At 42.9% G+C, this 19,663-nt stretch overlaps 1 protein-coding gene across 2 annotated transcripts; it reads left to right on the top strand.

The window, feature by feature from the left end:
- The first annotated feature begins 262 nt into the window (after positions 1-262).
- Positions 263-17,893, top strand: BEST3 (bestrophin 3). 2 transcript variants are annotated; one of them, XM_075154404.1, is made up of 9 exons: positions 263-414; positions 2,131-2,225; positions 2,774-3,007; positions 8,328-8,482; positions 9,177-9,254; positions 9,658-9,810; positions 13,178-13,258; positions 14,573-14,724; positions 16,987-17,893. In XM_075154404.1, the coding sequence occupies exons 1-9, from the start codon at positions 263-265 to the stop codon at positions 17,891-17,893; spliced, it is 2,007 nt and encodes a 668-aa protein (XP_075010505.1). The 2 variants fall into 2 exon arrangements, with proteins under 2 accessions (XP_075010505.1, XP_075010421.1); XM_075154320.1 differs by having other exon boundaries at positions 13,178-13,291.
- Positions 17,894-19,663: the final 1,770 nt, after the last annotated feature.

The raw sequence follows: 19,663 nt of genomic DNA, 5'->3' as shown, positions 1-19,663 counted from the left end.
GCCCAAATACAGCCTTCCATGAGTCAATCTGCAGGTCTCAACGGGGCTTGTAACTGCAAGATTTTATTTCTCTCTCTCTTTCTATATATACAAATACACACAGCATATATTTATGTGTACATATACTATTATATGTGTATATGTGCGTGTATATCTATGTATCTATCTATACAAGGGTGCATTCAGGTTAGGATACGCTGTCTAAAATGTTGTTGGTTTCCTGCTTCTCTTCTACTGTTTCTAGGCTCAGCCTGCCAAGAGGATGACAGTCACTTATTCCAGCAAAGTAGCAAATGCCACTTTCTTTGGATTTCACAGATTACTCCTAAAGTGGAAAGGCAGCATCTACAAATTGCTGTACAGAGAATTTATTGTTTTTGCTACTCTTTACACAGCGATAAGTGTATTATACAGGTACACTCTTTCCAATTCACATTTCATTAAATGTTGTCTGAAGTTTCACACTTCATAGTGTTAGGTTGATGAATGATGGTTGGGGGGGGAGTTTACTACGTAACTATTGTCTTTTTCTTGGACCTTTTCTAATGTCCTTTCCTTTCCACATTTAATTTAATGTTCCAGAGAAAGCATGTAGGGTATAAATAAAATACTGTCTATTGCATTCAGCTGATTCTACTTTCAGCGCAGCATTGAGCAACCGTCCTACTGAAGTTAGGCTAAACAAACACCTATAGCTGGCATATGTAATATAGCTTTTATCGTTCTGATGTCGAGTTGGCGACGGTGAGCATGCCTCTGCTTTAAATGATAAGTACAGACCTTTCGTTCTACTTGCAGAACTGTGTCTTCAGTTGCTCAGTGGTAATTTCTTTAACAACCCTGAAAGATAATAATTTATGAGCCAGGTTATATAGTCAGGAAAAGCAAAGTTTTGCTTAAAGCTAGGGCAGCATGGCAAACTTTATTCTTAAGCTTGCAGAGGACCAAGCAAAACTGCATGGAAACCAGTCGGGTTATTACCTGTGTGTCACCCAGCACCTGGGGGGGTCATGCTAGGAGAGTTGCTTCTTCCACGAAGGTGTGAATTAAACACCGGTGTGACAGATGCAATGCATCAATTAGTACAGTGAAACTTTTAATTGATGAAGTACACTAGACATAAGTATCAAAATCATGATTCAGCTCTTACCTTGACCTGTAATTAGACCTCAGTGTTTGCTTTTTTTGTGAAGCAAGGAGAAAATGAGCTTCAGTTTGTCTGTGATTAATCACTGATTTTCCAAAATGTTCAGTAATCTATACCTGTAAACTCGGAAGGAAAATTACAGCATTAATATGTAAAGAAATACCAGAGTTTCACATTTATTTAAATTAATCTAGTTTTACTGAAATGTTAGGCAATTAAAGACCATGGTAAATACACCACGGAAAGCCTTCTATATGCGCTCCAGGTTTTATTGCACAATTGTAAGCAAAACCCACCAAATATTTTTCATGTGTTCCTTTTACATGAAATCAAAGAATAACTGTAATACTCATTTATACAAATAAAAAATTTGTTTATACTTAAGCTTGTCGTATTTCATTAGATTTCTTTTTCCATGGGCAGAAGCTGCCATGCTCCACTCACTTTCTATCATCTGGTGAATATTTTCCTCACTACAAAATAAATACAGTTGTTGTGTTTTTAATCTTGTGGAAAAGAAAAATTTCGTAGGAGTAAGAGTAAAAAAACTGCTGCAACAACATAGCATTTTCAAACAAGAGCAATTAGAGATTGGTAACCTTTTGCAATTCAAGCAGACCTGAGCATTTTTATTAAGTAACCCTCTGAAAAAGGAGAGCAAGCTCTACTTGCAGAATTATGTCTGACTATCATCATTGTCTGTATGAGATAGCAAGCTAATTCTCCAGGTGTATAGATTCTAACTAGTAGTGCCAGTCAAATTAGTCATGAGAAAACTGCAAAGACCAGGGAATAATATTGTCTTCTTCTCCAGCTTCTTTATTACGTGCAAAGTCTTCAGCACTTTACCTTTAAGAATTCGCTTGAAGACATTAGCCAAGGTTGCTCCCGATTGCACATACCTGATTATTTATACATATTTGCACTTTCTAGCTAGTGTCAGAATATTATGAAAGGACAGATACATTTTATTTTTGCCGCAGATTTTTTCTTACAGGTAGCCAAAAACGGTTCTTTGAAAAATTATCAATTTACTGTGACAAATATGCTGAACAAATCCCGGTAACTTTTGTGCTTGGTAAGTACCAGTTACATGTGAAATTATTCTCCAACGCTGTCTCTGTTCAGGCATTTTGTGAATGTCCGTGCATGGAAGCATTTCAGAGCTAAGGGGCATATGGGAGGTTAGAGGCTCACAATAAAATCATCAGCTTCCAACAGGTCTCCTTAAACTTAAGTCACTTTTGTCACATCAACATTTGTGCTCCTGTTCTTAATATACCAACAAAAGAGTAAAGTTTTCATATATATATATGTATTGCTCACTAACACTGATACATTGTGCCTGATCTTTCAAAGCACTAAATGCACCCAAGGTTTACTACAGAAGAGGAAATTTGGAAGTTCATGAGTATGAGATACTCAGCTGGAACGGGCCATTAAGTTGCAATGTCTATTAAATAATTAGCACTGATTGCATCCTGCATTTTGACGTGACTTACTGCATTTATTCTGGGAAATGTAGCAGCTTAGTGATATGAATAACACTCGGCAAACTAAACCAAAGTAACCTAAACAGAAATCCTGATAGGCACTGGACTTCTTTTTTTTCCTTCTAACCCCCAGGTTTCTACGTTACTTTGGTGGTGAATCGCTGGTGGAACCAGTTTGTGAACTTGCCGTGGCCAGATCGCCTGATGTTCCTCATTTCTAGCTGTGTCCAGGGCAGAGATGAATATGGGCGCTTGTTAAGGAGGACTCTCATGCGTTACGTGAATTTAACATCTCTGCTGATCTTTCGCTCCGTGAGCACAGCCGTGTACAAAAGGTTCCCCACCATGGACCACGTGGTAGGAGCAGGTACTGGAGTCCTCCTCCCCAAAATTTCTTTCCCTTCCCTCGGAGGTTAGGGCACAGGGAGGGAAGGAGCCAGCCTCATTTTTTCTTTCCTCTTTGGCCCCACGTGTGGCTCATACTAACCCATGTCAAAGCTACCATGCTTTTGTCAGTGGCTTAAACGACGTGCCCTTAAGTGTGCATCTTTAATGCTCTTAAAGTCTTCATCTAGCGACACTATAGAAATCAAATGAGTTTGAGACTCTTACGTGGGTCTGCTTTCAGACATCATGGAGGCAACAGGCCTGCCCCAAACACAAAGGCGTATGGAGTAGGTACAACATTCTCCAAAGCTTGAAAAATAATGTAGTTGTGAGATAGTATGGTGCAGTAGGAATGGTGACTTGTTATATGGCATTGCCTCGATGTCTAGGATATAACTTTGGCTTGTGTATCAGAGAGTGATCTGTGCAGGCATTCACAAGTACAGCTTTATCTCAATTTATTTTAAGTAGATTGCACATTTTAAGTGTTGTGATATACTTGAAAAACCCCAACCCCAAGGGTTTTTTCTTTAAATTAACAACCTCACCTCAAGCTTATTTTTTCAGGGATAAATATACTAAGTATTAAGCAAGTCTTTATTTGCTGTTTGTTTTGATAACAGTGAGGGTGATGGTGGGGAAGAGAGTTCAATCACGTAAGACTTTGCTTGTCTATGAAGGATTGACCGCTGAGTATTAAAGGCAAGGTGTGATGCCGTGCCTTCTGACTGGTGTGGTCATGCAGGGGTAGAACACCAGCGCGGAGGTGTGGGGATCTGTTCCAAACAGGAGAACTCATACGTTTTTTACTGAACGTCTTGCATTTTTTAAAATTATTCCTTTGGCAGAGATTAGTAAGCAAAGTTGTAGCAAGTTAAAATATGCAGTGTGTATATACATATACACATTTCAAATATGTGTGAGAAGCTTTGGATATTAAAAAAAAATCCAGGCAGAATGCGCTGATCTTACTGAAAAAAATCATTTATGTTGGATTCAGTTGGATTTTGAAGTTCTCTTCCTTGTGCTGTTCAACAAAACTGTTTACCTGAGCCTGTGAGAGGTCAGGGAAGCTTCTGTCACTCTCCCCAGCAATCTGCTTCTAGTACGCACTGGAAAATTACAACATTTCCAGCAGGCCAATCCAGCTCTGCCTCCCTATTGCTAAAGACAATCTGTTCCAAAAGAGACAAAATGTCGCAGCGTTGTACAAAAATTGTAGACTGGAAAACAAGTTTGGGTTGTTTGGGGTTTTTTTAACAGTGGAAAATATTCTACTATAAACTGTATAACTAAGTATTGATAGTGTAGTCAGCTCTGTGGATTTCAGTACTTATTCTGTAGGTTTTAATGCATATTGTGCCACAGAGTTTTTGTTGATGCAGTACTGAGCACTTGAGGGTATATTTTGCTCCTATTAACACCCAGCGATTAAGACAGTACTCTGCAATTATGCCCTCCCTAGCTCCCTATGGCATTACATATCAGACTGCATGGGAGTGCAGCATTTAATATGAATGTGAGCGGCAGAATGTGATACTTACAGCACAGTCATCATTGAAACAACTTGTGCCGATTTTGCATTTCGCTATCAAACTGAGAACTGCCGCAGCGTAACTATTGCTACACATTTCTCTTTTCAGCAAATGAACTGCTTAAATTAATAGATTTTAAATCTGAGAACAGTATCATGATAATCTAGTCTGACTCATCCATAATACAAGGCATCAAAGCTTACTCACAACATCCTTTATCATGTTGCAATTTCCAACTGAGCTATAATACCTTCTAGCAATATAACCAGCCCTGACTTAAAATTCAGCTGACTATACTGGAGACTACACTGCATCCTAGGTGAACGGATATTCACAATGGTGAACTCGCCGTTGAAGACTGAAATTTCATTCTGTCTGAACTTGCACAGAGTCATCTTCTAGTGACTGGATTTTGTAATGGGTTTGGGTTGTTCTTTCTCTAATTAGATGAAAACACCATTTTTCTCTCAATAGTTACCTGTTAGTAGAGTGCATAAAGGCTTGAATAAACTTGGGAGTTTCACCATCTGTAGTCTCTCCCTACACTCAAGGATCTTCCTCCTAACTCTTTTCTAAACTCTTTTTCATTTTTTAGCATTCTCTATGGAGCTGTAGGCAGTAGATGCATGTAAATTCATGATGTTATGATACTGAGTACTGCGGCACGTATGCCGTAAGCGTCAGATGTCTAGTAGCAGTCCTGAGCGTACCAATCCTGTTGGCTGCAAGGTGCAAGAAGGAAGTTGGATGCTCAAGAACACAAGTCTTAAAAAACATGAGAAATGAGTCAGCAGCTGGGCAGAAAGCAGCCCAAAACAGCCGAGAGGAAATGCTGAAGAGAAACATGAGGTGTGAGCCCAACTACATGAATACCTATGGATGGCTGAAGTTTGCAGTCCCAAGCCCTCTACTGGAGCAAAGTACCTAATTTAATTCTTTGTCACATAACACGGAAGCAGAAAGTGAAGCTTTTATCTACTTCACCATTGTTAGTGCACTCTGGAGATGTGGGAGATGACCTCTTTTCAGTTCCTTCTTCTCTAACCACTAGCCTTCAGAGTATTTGGCATGGGTGCCCTGAACCAGTCCTGTCTCAAACCATTCCGTGTTGACAGGAGAACTCAATACTCCTTGAATCACTTGAGGGAGAGCATGAGTGACTTTTTCTAGCCAGGCTTGTGTTCTCATCAATAATTTTCCCATAAGACCACTTTGGCTGACACTGTTCACATTAGTGTTCTTTGATTCTTTATTGATTTCATCCCATGTCAAGCTTTTCATACCTTCGCAAGGATTCAGTGCCCTGTCATTCCTTAGATCATCCTTTTCAAGATCTTGGCACAGTATTTGCCAAATAGTTCCATTTTTCTGGAACTGCTCCAGTCTTCCAATGCTTGTCAAAACGAGCGTTCTTGTTCAGAGAGTTCCTCAGTTAATTCTTTGAATACTCTTGAATAAAAATAGTATGACCATATTTAGAAACCATTTAATTTTAATAACTGATGTTTGATATCCTCCCCTGGAAGGAGGGATATTTAATGGAATATAAAGTGTTTCTTTATCTCTGCAATAACAGCAAGCAGTTCTGAACTGCATATTGTTTATATTGCCCTAACCTTCACCAGCAGTAAGAGCAATCCAGAATTGTTTCATATTTTCTGTGATAAGAATACTAGGCATTATTAATATCCATCAAAGAGAATATTTAATTAATATGAACACAAACACCTTAACTTTAAAAATAATGACAATTTGAATGATATTGTTAAAAGAACAAGGCTTTGTTGAGCTTTTCTGAACAAAAAGATACCCAGTTTAGTGGAGAGCTGAACTGATCCTTGGAGCTTTGCTGTTCTTCATGACTCCCTCAGGCTGTGCCTTTCCAGATAATGACTTCCCAGAGCCTCTCAAGTGACTTGCATCCAGTGTTTACTCCAAACTGTCAATTTTCTAATATTCCATCTGTCTGACAGAAACACCTTTTCCTGTGCCGTAATAAGCAGGTTGGCCAGCCAAAAATCAAAGGTAGCCTGAAAGACTGACTTTTAGGAGTCAGGAGTCATAACTAGCAAGTCAATTTGTCTGATTGCCTGATTATTTCGGCGCAGTAGATTAGGAGAGCTGGCTTCAAACTGCCCAGGGATCTTTTAAAAGCTGTATCTTACTCTGTTCTCAAATTCCAGGATACTGGAGGACTACTGTGTCTTGCTGCTGAACTTTTCCTCTTCTACAGAATTTTCTGTCCTGTCCTTGTGTTCCTTCCCAGTAGCTGCAGTATTTCATACCTCCTGTGTTGACTTGTTGCCACTGTACAACAGTGGCATTTTCTTCAACAAGGTCAATGTGTTTAACAAATCTCCTTTTACCTTATTCATATATTTATACCAAACACAACTGAGTTTGTGGGGCGGGGGGTTGCTGCTTCATGTATCATTAGCAATGTTAGTAACAATGGGCTAATTCTTAGCTACTAGTTGGAGACTAGAAAAAAAATCCTGTCTATTCTCAATTCCCTTATTGAATTTTCAGCACTCAGACTTGTAATTAATTGGCTGAGCCCCTTATTTTGGGGCTGCCATGTTATGAACTTTGTCCTGTTTTGGAGCTAATGTCAACACAACAAAAGAAGCCTTATACCCACCTGGTAGCTGACACATACACCTGAGCAAACACTAAGATCCCCCAAACCTGAAGATTGCTCCAATCGCAGAAAATCCAGGATTTGGACTAAGGAAAATGTGAAGTTCTCCTTCATGAATTTTCTGAGGTTGTTTTTCTGAAAGGCTGGGTGGAAGGAGGATAGCAGAGCAGAGCAGAACTTTCTTACCCACGAAGCCCAAGGGGGTGGAGGTGCTACTCCAAAAATCAGCTGCTCCCGTGCCAGTCCCAGGCAGCGAGCTGCTCTGGTGCAGGTTTTGTCCCACACAGCCCTGGCTCCCCTGCTTTCTGACCTTGGGCTTGCTGACAGCAGCGGGAAGCAGGGCTTCACAAGGCCAGGAGAACTCTGCAGGAAACTTAATACCTTCCCAGCACCCCGGCGAGGCAAGTTGCCAGGCAGAGAGCAGCTTCAACCTGGAGCCCCGCAGCACGTCATCTGGCCCGGTGTCCCGCTAGCAGCAGGATTTCTGTGCATGATTCCTTTTCCATCTCTTTGCACGCCTTCGTAACCCCAAAGAAAACATGAAACACAATCTGGCAGAGAAGTAATTCGCTGGCAGAAGGCACACTCTCTGTTGAGCTCTGTTTCATGCATGCACTTGTATCCTCTGTTGCTTGCTCACTGCTTTGCAGATTTACGAAAAAATTATCAGAATCAGAAGGTCACGTAACTGCCCTTACAACATATGTTGAGATGCTGCTAAAAGCCATCATTGCTGAAAAGTGATAGTTTCTTGACTGATATATCCAGTTCCTTATTTTTCTGAAAGTAGAATATGAAAATAGAGAGTAATCTGTACTATTTTTAGTATTATGTGCGGTCAGATATGAGAACACAGTAATAATGAATTATTGCATATATTGATCAAGAGGGATTTTGCGTAGGTAGTTATTGCAAAAGGAGGTTGTTTCAAGCAAGATCTATCCTGGCAAAAAAGCTCCAAAAAAAAAAAAAAAAGGAGGCGGCTACTAGTTAGAATTATAGATAGTGTTTTGCATAGTTCTATGCAAATATCACATAAACAGATTCAAACATATTCAAAATTTATATCAGTAGTACTGAAAGCACAGAATAAATTAAGTCTTTTTTTTTTTTTGGGTAAACAGGTTTTATGACGAGATATGAAAGAAAAATTTTTGATGACCTTAAGTCTCCCCACCTGAAATACTGGGTTCCATTTGTGTGGTTTGGAAATTTGGCATCAAAGGCACGAAAAGAGGGAAGAATTCGAGACAGTGTAGATCTGCAGACACTGATGAACGTAAGTAGAAAAAGTAAAACTGCAGAAAACCAATCTGAAATTGCTATGTAGTAGCTTTTCACTTACATAATTTGACTTAGTGCGCACAGCTCTCCAGTGTCATCTAAATGATCTTACTCAGGATTTATACCACTTTTCTCTGCGTACTGATGTACGCTCAAACACACACAGCAGCAGGTTGCTGGTATTGTATTGATATGACCAAGAAGGTATGAACTGAAGCAACAAATTGATGAGTAAAAAATTGTTGTAACATCACTGTAAATTTGTACTTGTTCCATTGCTGCAGGGAAAAAAATTGGAGTAATTTGACATTTTGAACATTTTACTATCAGTTTCAAGGAAGATAATCTCCCTGAATATTTCATTAAGTGGTCAAACATCCTTTTAATGATATAATATATTCTCTTTCATGTATCACTAGACTGTGGATAAGATAGAAACAAAAGATAATTTGTGAAGAAATACGTAAAGTACTCAGCATTCCAATTCCATAAACTAAGTGAATATTCAAATGTGACAATGGGGTGCTGGATATAGTTGTGATATCAATTTATATATACCACACTTTCATATCTCCCTGTCCTTTTATACATGCAAAAATGAACTGTAACAAAATATTTATAATTTAGAATTGAACCCCATGCAATTTTAGTTTGTTGGGGTTTGTTTTTTCTTATTTTTTTCCTTTTAGGAGATGAATAAGTACCGGTCTTGGTGTAGTCTTTTGTTTGGTTATGACTGGGTTGGAATTCCACTGGTCTATACCCAGGTACTGAGCTATTACCCTTTACAAAATTCGAAACACAATTTTCATAAAAGGGGAGCTTGGTGCAAAACATCCATAGACTCGACCAGAGTCTCCAAGCTGTTGAGCACTCCTTGACTCCCACAGGATCGTGGATGCCTGGCTAACTATTTAAGTCATATTTAATGTGGAGATGTTTTGAAGGCCTAGCATAATTTGGGAGAGGGGAGGGAAACACTGAAATGTCTTTATGTTTCTTGGGTCTTCTTCCTAGCTATAATTATTGCTGTGGCCTCTCTATTTGTCATACCTCCCTACAGATTTGTAAATTATATGGCAAAAGGCGGTCAGAGGCCCTTGGGTATGTGTTGCCTTATGCATAAGATTGTATTATTGCATGATTTCAATGAAGTTTTGTTCTTTGCAGGTTGTTACTCTTGCAGTCTATACTTTTTTCTTTGCCTGCCTGATAGGGCGCCAATTTTTGGATACTGACCAAGGGTATCAGGGACATGACTTAGATCTTTACATTCCAATCTTCACACTGTTACAGTTCTTCTTCTACGCAGGATGGCTCAAGGTAAACTAGCTTTCTGGAAAGGTCATGGGGAACCCTCCCTAGGGGAGCTGGTGAAGGTGTCAGAGCTGAAGTCAAGGTGTCAGAATCGTGGCACACTGTAAAATCACCAGAGATTAATGGAGTTACACCAAAGCTGAATTCAGCCCAAAGCGTCCTGTGGTCATAAAGAAACATCATGCAATACATCTTTAATTCCACCTGACAGATCTTACAGTAAGAAATGGTTGAGAACCTGAAAGAGCTCATTTTAGTAGAACCAGTGCAGCCATAACTCCCCAAGGGAGTATTACTCCAGCAAAATTGGGTCCCAGGACTCCATGACAGATGTTTTTTAAAAAAAAACCTTCTCCCACTCCGCTGTGCATTGGGGAAGTACTGCTGCAGACCTGGTATGGACTGAAAGGGACTGAATCATACTTTTTTCTTATGATCAAAGCCAGCCTTTAGTATCTGCTGTTAACTTAATCAGATGCAGGCAATTAAAGGTCTCCGGTTCCAGAGGACTATCAAATGGTGACAGCCAATATTGGCTACAACCCCACTGCATAAAAACATTCATTAAAAAGAAGAGTTATAGAAGGAATTGGATGCTACCCATCAGCCTGTTGATGCCTGCTCAGTTAACATATCGCCATCAATCTGATAGTTGAGTAATTAAGCCACATACCTCATGGCGGTTCTCTCCTCTGCAGTGAGTATCAAGGTAGACTAACTGGAAAAAAGTTTCAAATAAAAAGCAAATTGATACATTAGAGTTCTATGTGCATTAAGATTTCCTTTTGGGATTATTAATCATGGCCAGAAACTTAGAGCTGACTTTTCTGTTAGAATATAAATTGCACAAAATTGGCCAGTTTTAGAGCCCCCTTTCCACAGCCAACTTCAAAGAGCAGAGAAGAGAAGGCAGCACACCAAGCTGGCGGATTGTGGGGGAAAGTAAAGTGCCTGCAGGGCAAGCTCCTCTAGTCCTGTGTCCTAGGCAATGGGGGGGAAAGGGGTTTGCTGCGTAGGGACCAGCCTGGAGGGGAACGGGAGAGAGAGGAAGGGAGGCTGGTGCAGGGGGGCAGCACGTTGCTCCTGCAGAAATGTGAGGCTTTATCTCTAGGCAATGTCTTCCAGGGTTTTACTAGCGGGTTACAAAACTGTAAGCTGTTTCTCTTGTCCGCCCTGCTGGTGCCCCTGAGGGGGGAATGGTTTCCCCTTCGTCGGCACCCAAGGCTGTTAGTAGCATCTCTTCCAGCTAGGCTCAGGGCTTCCAGCCAACTCCTGGCTACGGTGGGTACGAGATGCCATTGTAACTGAAAAATCTTCTGCATAAGGAAATGAAAGGGAGGAGAAGCAGTTTTAAAAAACGAATTTAATATTGGCAGTGCTCCCTCAGACCGGAGGTTTGTCCAAACCTGCACTGCCCCCGAGTCAGGTTATTTCTGTCTTGAAGGTTACAGCCGGTTTCCTGCTGAGTGTGTTGGGCTTTGGCTGCCAGGCTGCAGAAAGGGCCCCGGGCTATTGACTTCCAGTAACTTGGCAATTCCTCAGAAATGATGGCTAAACTGAGCTCATTCCTTGGCCTCGGGCCTGGTTTGTTACACCTACAATACAGGGGCAAAGTTTCCCATCACGCGAGACACTTCTAAATCCCCATTTTCATTATGGGGATAGACGGACCGTCCAAATCCAGGGCTTAGTTGTCCAGCACTACATTCCTTTCCAGAGAATAAAGTCCTGTCTCATATGCCAGGACCAGGTCAGCCAAGCAAAAGGCCACTGCTACTGTTCCCTCTGTCCCAGCCCTACTCAATTCTTTTAGCTCATGTGACAGGTTTCGTGGTGGATTTTTGGGCGGTGATCCTCCGGTGTACAGCAAGTTGATCCAGTGTCTTCCCTGGAAAGCTGCAACGCAGTCTGCATTCTGGCTCATTACTATTGCAGCACTTCCATAGGTATACCCAAAATGTAATGCCACGGGCCAAGCCTGTCTCCTTTTCATTCCTCCTGCCTTACGGGTGTTTTTGTCATGTTAGTCTGCTCAGCAGTTCATTTGTTGTCTTCCACCGCTGCCCTGGGAAGTGGTGGCCTAGGAGAGTCAGCAAGTGCTTACCCACCGGTACAACCTAGCAGCACATAGGAATAAATAGCCAGGGAGTGGCTGACTATTATAAGTTATTTAGCTCATAGCCGTCCATAGCAAGATTCATGAGCAGGGCTGTTTAATCATACAGTCGCTTTACCCATATCCACGTTAAACTGAGGACCTGGCCACTGCTCCAGTGCGTGGCCCTGGTGACCACCAGGAAGGCTTGGGAGGGTCAGCAAGAATGTGATCGGCTTCAAACCCAGGGCTTAAAAAGACAAACAGAAGGAGAAAAGCATGAAGGGGAGAGGATATTTAACTTCAGTGTACCAAGGAACTGAGAAATAGAGAAGCAGTCTGAATTTCCTAAAACAACTTCTTTTTTTTTAAATTTTCCTATTTCATCTTTTTTTTCTCCCCCAGCAGCTAAGCGTTTTCTCCCCAAAATGTACTTTGGTGATCAGGGGGATGGGGGGGCTGTCTCTGTTTTTTTTTCCATTTATTTATTCCTTTGAGGGGGGGCAGGACTGGATAAAGCTATGGGCAGCCATAGAGGTTTCCTTTCCCAGCCTAGTTCCCAGACTAAGGTGCCTCACCACAAAGGTGCCTGAGCTCACTCTTCGGTTGTCTGCTCCACAGGATGGGCTTCTCCCCTGCACTTTGAATCACTTCATGTACAGAAACCCAGAACAACAGGCTGAATTAAAGAACAAACTCAGATCCTGTCTCTTGGCTTTGGCTAGCATGATGCATGGCGCCCACTTGAGTCAAGTCTTTTGGTGGGCTGCTTTTCCTGAAAAGCTTCAGAGGGATGCCATCAGCATCACCCCCGATAAAGAAGCAGGGGCTGAGGGCTAAGCTGGAGACACGAGCTATACTCCCTCCAGCAGACTCCAGCTGCAGGGCTCAGGAATACTGACCCAATGGGCTGGTGGACCATAATGCAATAACAGAGCCTCTAGCTGCTAAACCATTCATTTAAATCAGCCAAAGACAACAGTAAGGAAAGGTAATTACTATCTTATGTGACAATTACCATGGCCCAGACATGCCTCAATTCCCAGTAGGCCAGCGCCGACAATCATGATTGACAGCACCAACAAGGCATGGAGGTATGAATCTATAGGGAAGGCAAGATGTTCCTTCGCTAGGCTGGCAAAACCATCATACAGGAGCTCAAGCTATGATTGCAAGTGACAGGCAGGGAGAGAGAGAAAAATCTGATCCTATTTTCTCTGCGGCAGCAGTCCTGACATGGCATGCCGACCTCTATTCACTGTCTCATTTTCCTTCTAGGTCGCTGAACAACTTATTAATCCATTTGGAGAAGATGATGATGATTTTGAAACTAACTGGTGCATCGATAGAAATTTACAGGTTGCTGTTGTTATTTCTACTTCCAGCTTTACTGTACCATAGGTTATCGTTACATTTAATCCTGTTTCTTATATTGAGGTACAAATTAAGGGCAAGAAGTGTCGGCAAAACAAATTCTTTCCCTGAAGGAGTACCTATGGCTGTGATCCCCAGATTTTGTTTTTATAAGCTAATGCATCTCGGTTTTGGTATTTGGCATTTATGATGTCTGACTAAACATGCAAACAGCTGACCTCAAACTATAAGCTCACTTTATGCCTGGAAAAACACATAATGTAGGTCAACCCTGCAAAATCCAAAAACCATCTATTCCCACATAGATAAGAACACGTTTTGCTAATCTGCATGTCGAGAGATTACGATATTGTATATAAACCTTCCTTTAAAAAAAAATTGGCAGTGAAGATACCAAAAAGACCAAGCAGGGCCCTGAACTAATAAGCAGGGCCCATGCCATGATTCATGTTGTGATGCTGCCGTGAGCAGCGTGCTGTGGTCGGCAGAGGAGCCAGCGTCCTCAGTGGCAGGAGCTGTGAGATGGGTACAGATTTATTGCAGTTATCCCCAATTCCCAAACAGCCCCTGTCTGTCATGCCATGATGGAGCCCAAAGACATGAAGAGGCACCCACTGCTCCCCTTGCAGGTAGAACCAAGCATAGGGTTGAGCTGCTGTTGGACCCCATGTCTGCTGGGGACCACTGAGACTGCAAAGCAGAGCCCAGGTGTTAGAGGGAGCAAGGGCAGGGCAAGCAAACCAGCATATTAAGCAAAGCAAGCAGTGCAGGTAGGCACAGGAGTGGGGAAGGCCTTCAGGCTGCCAGAGATGCTCTCTGGCTTAACACCACTTCAGGCTACTCGTGCTACAGTGCCTCAGAGCCCTTTGTATAAAATATATTGGAAGGCCCTAGAACAGGATGGTCGCATACTTGGTTCGGAATGTCTTAGAATGTGGATGAAGCCTACCAGAAAGCTTCTCGACTTCTGGACATTTTAAGGAGCACAACTAGTACTCTACACAGACTTCCCATAGCACATGGAGGATCACATGTCCATTTAACTACATCATGCGTGAGGAAAGGACTTCAATCTTTGTAGCATAGAAGACTCAAGTTACAATAAAATTTATGCTTTCGTGAGTATACGAGGGTATAGGGGGTTTATAATGCTGAGTCTCTTCCCAATGCCCAGGCCAGCATACACAGCTTACTTTAAAGGGTTTCCGAAAGAAATGTTGACCCAGGGAGTACAAAGCAGATTATTTCATATACTGTACTATGTTGAAAGTGACAAGATTTATACCAAAAAAATCTAAGGTCTCACTTCTGGCGGTGGACGAGATGCACATGAACTTACCAAGGATGGAAAAAGATATTTACTGGAACGATTCCTCTGCCCGGCCGCCCTACACAAAAGCAGCTGCTGATTACTGTATTCCTTCATTTCTTGGATCGACTATTGAAATGGGGTGAGTGGCACTAAGGGTCCTTAATGCCATCAGAAAGATCATCACCCCTACAGCCCACATTGACTGACGGACAGTCAGCGCAGGGCTGCAGGCTGTGACGATACTGTGAGCGGGGAAGATGGAGATGGGAAATGATGTTAGGAGGGAGTGGACAGGCTGGTGTTGGTGGGATGATGTCTCCAGTGGTCCATGTGCTCATACGAACTGTGCACCCACAGCTTAAATTGTGTAATTAATAAATAGAGTATGTTTGCAGGGAGGGTTTGTTGATAGTTAGATAGTGTTGATAGCACTATCTATCAAGATGGTGCTGAAGATAACGACTGACTTTTCTTAATATTTTTTTTATTTACTACAGCTTCTTCATACACTCACCCCCCCTCCCAGGTAGCAAAATAGCTATTCCTTTTCTTCTTTTGTTAGCAAATGATGGCGAAAATCAGTCCAGATTTTTGTGAAGATAAACAAGAAATTATCTTAAACGTTGTATGAGTTTTCATTGGCTAATAATCTAGGCATGGAAGTTGGAGCAATCAGATTTTGTGAAGAGCTAAAGAAGAGGAGTTATTTGCAGAGATCAACACAAGAACCATCCTTATAAAGAAACATATAGAGGATACAGGCTTGCCCCGTGTTGTCAGGACCTATATGAGAAATCAGTGATAGGCCAGTCACCTTAGAAGCTGTTGAGTTTAAACACTCGTGACATGCTGTAATATAGAACAGGACAGTAAGTGTAAATACCACCATGTCTGAACAAATACCAGGGCAAATAGACATTTTTATCTGAAAATCTTTTTTAAAACTTTATAGTAGCCATTTTTTTAACTTTAAAACTTATCTCAAGAAGTTTTCAATTTTTCCAAAATGTTCCAGCCTTTATCAAAATAAAATGTGCTTAATTTTTTGCTTCATTTGGCCTGGAAATTGGAGTTTTCTCATTTTTATTCCTCTTATTTTTACATTTTTGCACGCATTGTAGTACAAAGAACAATGGTTTATATGAGTTCCTTTTATCACACACAGCCTTTTCAGAATTTATTTCCTTCTGGAAAAACTACAAAATGGCCAAAAGAAAAGTAAAGAAGAAAGTAAAACAGTAAAGAAAAAAGTAAAACAGTAAAGAAGAAAAACCCATAGAATATAATTTATTTTACTGCAATTGCTAGGGGAAAAAAGTGGAGAAGAAAAGAAGAAACATTATTAAGTCTGCAAACAATTTTTTGGTAAGAAGCACTTCACACAAGAAACGAAGGAGTGAATGAAAAATAGCTCCATGTTACCCCTGTGAAATGCAAACACCTCTGATGTGTTGACTTTTTTATTAATTATTTTCTGCTCTGAACTGTTTCTCGGTTCATCTCTCTAAAAAACTGGGTAGTTCCTATGCAGACTTCAAAAACAAGGCCTAAAGGTCCATTCAAGTCCAAAGCAAATATATAAAACTTCAGCCCAAATCCAAAGTCTTCTCCAGTCCCCTCAAGCCAACATCTTCACAAATGCTGGATGAAATTCCTCTGTCCCTCCACCTTAGCATAGCCTCCATGTGCTCCTCGCCTCGGATTTGGCCTGAGCCCCTTTGCCATCCTTGCCCTTAGGACAGGTAACTGGGCCAATTTGACTTGTCTTCTGGGGTGCACTGAAGTCAGTAATGTGTACTGCGTTGCCTGGCAGACAAAGCAATAGTCATTCTCATGAACCACTGAGGCTGGGCAGGAGAAGACCGTCAGGTACAGATGGGACTTTCAGACACACTGTCGTGCCCCAGAAGTAAGTGAGGTTTGGCCATCTGAGTAATTCCAACATTTTTTGAAACGGTCACATCCGTTTCCAGGAGTAGCTTTTTCACTGTTGTTATTTTTGCCCAAAGGATTCTCCTGAAAAACTATCTACAGCACTGAGCAGGGTTTCTCCTCTTTCCCTTACCCTAAGCACAAGCTTAACCATGTGGAGCTGCCACAGAGGGCTGCAACCCAAATATGAAATGGGGCCAGGTGCCTGGCTGGATGCCCTCCCAGCCTGGTCCTCAGGAGAAGAGACATCTGGACATGGAGACCTTTCCGGGTCATCCGGCTGGTCCAAAGGCACAGACACTATCTCCTGGCACCCTCACCCCTTTTTCACCCCTTCCAGGCTCTTCCTTGACAACACACTAGGGCCTTGGTTCCTATGTCTTCTTGCCGATTCAGCGGGATATGTGTGCATGTAGACCGCACGCTTCCTATACGTAAGTGACACCTACTACCTGGCTTTATTTGGCAGGCTGGCTGATACCGAATTCCTCTACGGGGAAGAGTGGCCCTGGGAAGAGGAGAAACACCAAAGACAACGTTCTGTGTTGAGAAGGGTCAAGAGATTTCTCAGCGTCCATGAGGGCCCTTCGTCCCCGGCTCACCGGCGCTACAGTCGGCAGACAAGTGAGAATTCGGTGTTTTTCCCAGCAGATGAAAAGGGGCACATCAGGCGGTTGCAAGAAATGCACACGAGAGGGAGACACTCTACCTCAAGCTTCAGGAAGAAACATGAAGGAGTTGACAGAAGTAACAGACTTCACAGTAGCAGAGATCTAGGACCCATAACTGAAACTTCAAGGAATGAGGCACAGTTTGGCGACAGTGACACCTCATCCGAGATAAACAAGCCAGTTCCTGAGGTCATCATCTCGGAAGCTGAGGAGAAAGCACCTGGTGTGCTGGGCAAACCAGATCTGCAAACAGAGCACACCGCAAGCATGCCAGAAGAGAAGCTCCAAAGGAGCCTAACTGAGGCAAATGTGACTCTTCTGGACCATCCTTTTTTCTCCCCAGAAATCACTACCTACCTCCCAGGCTCTGAGGTACATCAGTCACTTCCTACTGTGATAGGGGAGCCCAAACATGAACCCCATGGTAGTAACATAGCCGGTTTCATAACAGATCATGAGAGAAACCTTCAGCGATGGAGTTTACCAAGCTTCCATAGTCATAGCACAGTATCAAATGCCAACGCTGCACCACCTTTAATGGATTCTGGGACAACTTCACAACAAAGGACCTTCAGTGATGGAAAAAATGTTACTTCTGCTGCTGCTCCAGAGACGTTTGAGATGCAGCACTTTTGGGAAAACCTGGATACTAAAGAAACAGCCATAGTAGAATTTTCTAATGAGAAAAGTGAACGAAAACTTTGACCGTGCTTCCCCTGGGTCTGACTGAACTTCCTGTCTTCTCTTGAAAGTGGTTCTCACACAGGTTTGCTGAAAGTGCAGAAAGGCAGACACGATGCTCAGACAAGTCCTGAGCAAGGTCCAACAGAGGATTTGGGCACCTAAATAGGAGGCATTGTGGTGACATGCTTTAAGCCACTTGGTCGCTGGCTTGAAATCTGTGACCCTGTGGGGAAAACATTTATGGGGAGAACGGGGAGCCTCAGGAGTGGATGCAAACCAGCCAGCGCGCACGGCAGCGAGCTGTGTAGGTTCACCTAGAGGAAATACTAAGGTTATCAGAAGAGCAGAGGTGGCTTTGTGCACTTTGGATCCACCCTGAACACTGCTACCTTTGGTCGCTCCTTCAGATTAAGGTCCATGACATCCTTGTAAGACCCACCAACAGTTTTGGTTTCTACTCAAGTAGCTAGAAGGGGAGGTGTGGGCTCAATTCCCTTCTCAGCCTGGAAAGATTCAGCCCGCCATCTCTCACTGCCTGGAGGAACACTTGAAAAATGAGGCTCCTCGTTTGTGTGGGGCAAGAGCCTGCCCTGCTCCTGCTGAAGCTATGCCACGACAGAGTGGAAAAATAAAAGGATTAAAGATTTCATCATTAAGAAAAATGGCAGCGGCAAAATTGCTGATGAGCTGGGCATGGGAGGTCTGAGCCTTGGTCTCTGCTCCTTGGAGCATGTATGTGGCATACCTAGTGGCTGTTTATGGTAAAACGCCGTTCCCAGGTGGCCTCCCTAGTGATGGAAGGGCTGTGGCACTCCCTCAAGAGGTGATGGAGCTGCAACTGAGCTTAGGGCTCCACTTTTGCGGAGATCTTCAGCTGGAAGCGCACAGGTTGCAGTCATCCCAGGGAGACAACCAAATGGCCTGGGACTGCTAGCAAAAGTTGCTCTCCGCTTCCTTCCCTGCTCCTCCATTCCCATGCTGCCCAGATGTACCACACGTGTTCTCCATTAACCCAAACCCGAGCCAGCATTAGGCGGCTCCTGCAGCTCCAGGGGTGGCCAGGCCACCTCCCTACACCTTCTGGTAGCAACCTGGCCTTTCAGCTGCCGCTCCTGCAAGAAGTCTCAAAGTAGGCCCTGAAAGCAGTGGCAGCTCTTTGGTTTTAGCTCTTACCCACATCTACATGAATGCAGTCCAGAGCGTGACGCCGGCATTTCCCCACAAGTGAGTATTCAAGTAGATGATCTCCCTAGACAAGGGGGAGACCAGGTAGCTCAGGGGCTGGGAAGAACAGAGAGAGGGGGAGACACAGAAAATGATGGGGCTGCAACAGCCAGCAAGCGGTGTGGACTGTATGGACAGCAAGTCCACCCAGCTCTCTTGCTCAGAAGGTTGCACTTCAGACAACAAACCAGCATCTCTACCAGGATAACTGGTAGCACCAGTGACTCCTGGGAGCCTTCAGGGCCCCCTGAAGCTGGGAAGGGAATGAATGGACCTGCCTGCCCCTGCTCCTCTGGCCAACAGCCTAGGTGAGGAGCCCTTCCAGAAGGCTATCACATACAGCAGGACTCTGCTATTTCATCTGGGTAGGCTTTGAAAAAAAATCAACCACCCTTCCCACTTCTACTTCTTCCAGCTTTGATCAGTCTGGGAACTGGCTCCTGTTGGTGTGCATTAAACATGGTCTGAGCCGTGCCACCCTTTCAAATCCTTCAAAGACACTACACAAAAGCACATGTATCCCCTTCAGTTTAGGAAGCAGAGGACACTTAGCCCAAGGAAGAGCTG

Source organism: Calonectris borealis, chromosome 1 (genome assembly GCF_964195595.1).
Source record: "Calonectris borealis chromosome 1, bCalBor7.hap1.2, whole genome shotgun sequence".
Taxonomy (NCBI): domain Eukaryota; kingdom Metazoa; phylum Chordata; class Aves; order Procellariiformes; family Procellariidae; genus Calonectris; species Calonectris borealis.
Note: the sequence above shows the minus strand (reverse complement) of the source record. Positions and strands in the feature narration are given on the sequence as shown.

Coding starts and splice junctions, on each gene's coding strand:
- BEST3 (XM_075154320.1), top strand. CDS start 263: ATGACAGTCACTTATTCCAGCAAAGTAGCAAATGCCACTTTCTTTGGA. Junction 9,811..13,177: donor TCTACGCAGGATGGCTCAAG/GTAAACTAGCTT, acceptor TTTTCCTTCTAG/GTCGCTGAACAACTTATTAA. Junction 13,292..14,572: donor TTTCTACTTCCAGCTTTACT/GTACCATAGGTT, acceptor AAAAAATCTAAG/GTCTCACTTCTGGCGGTGGA.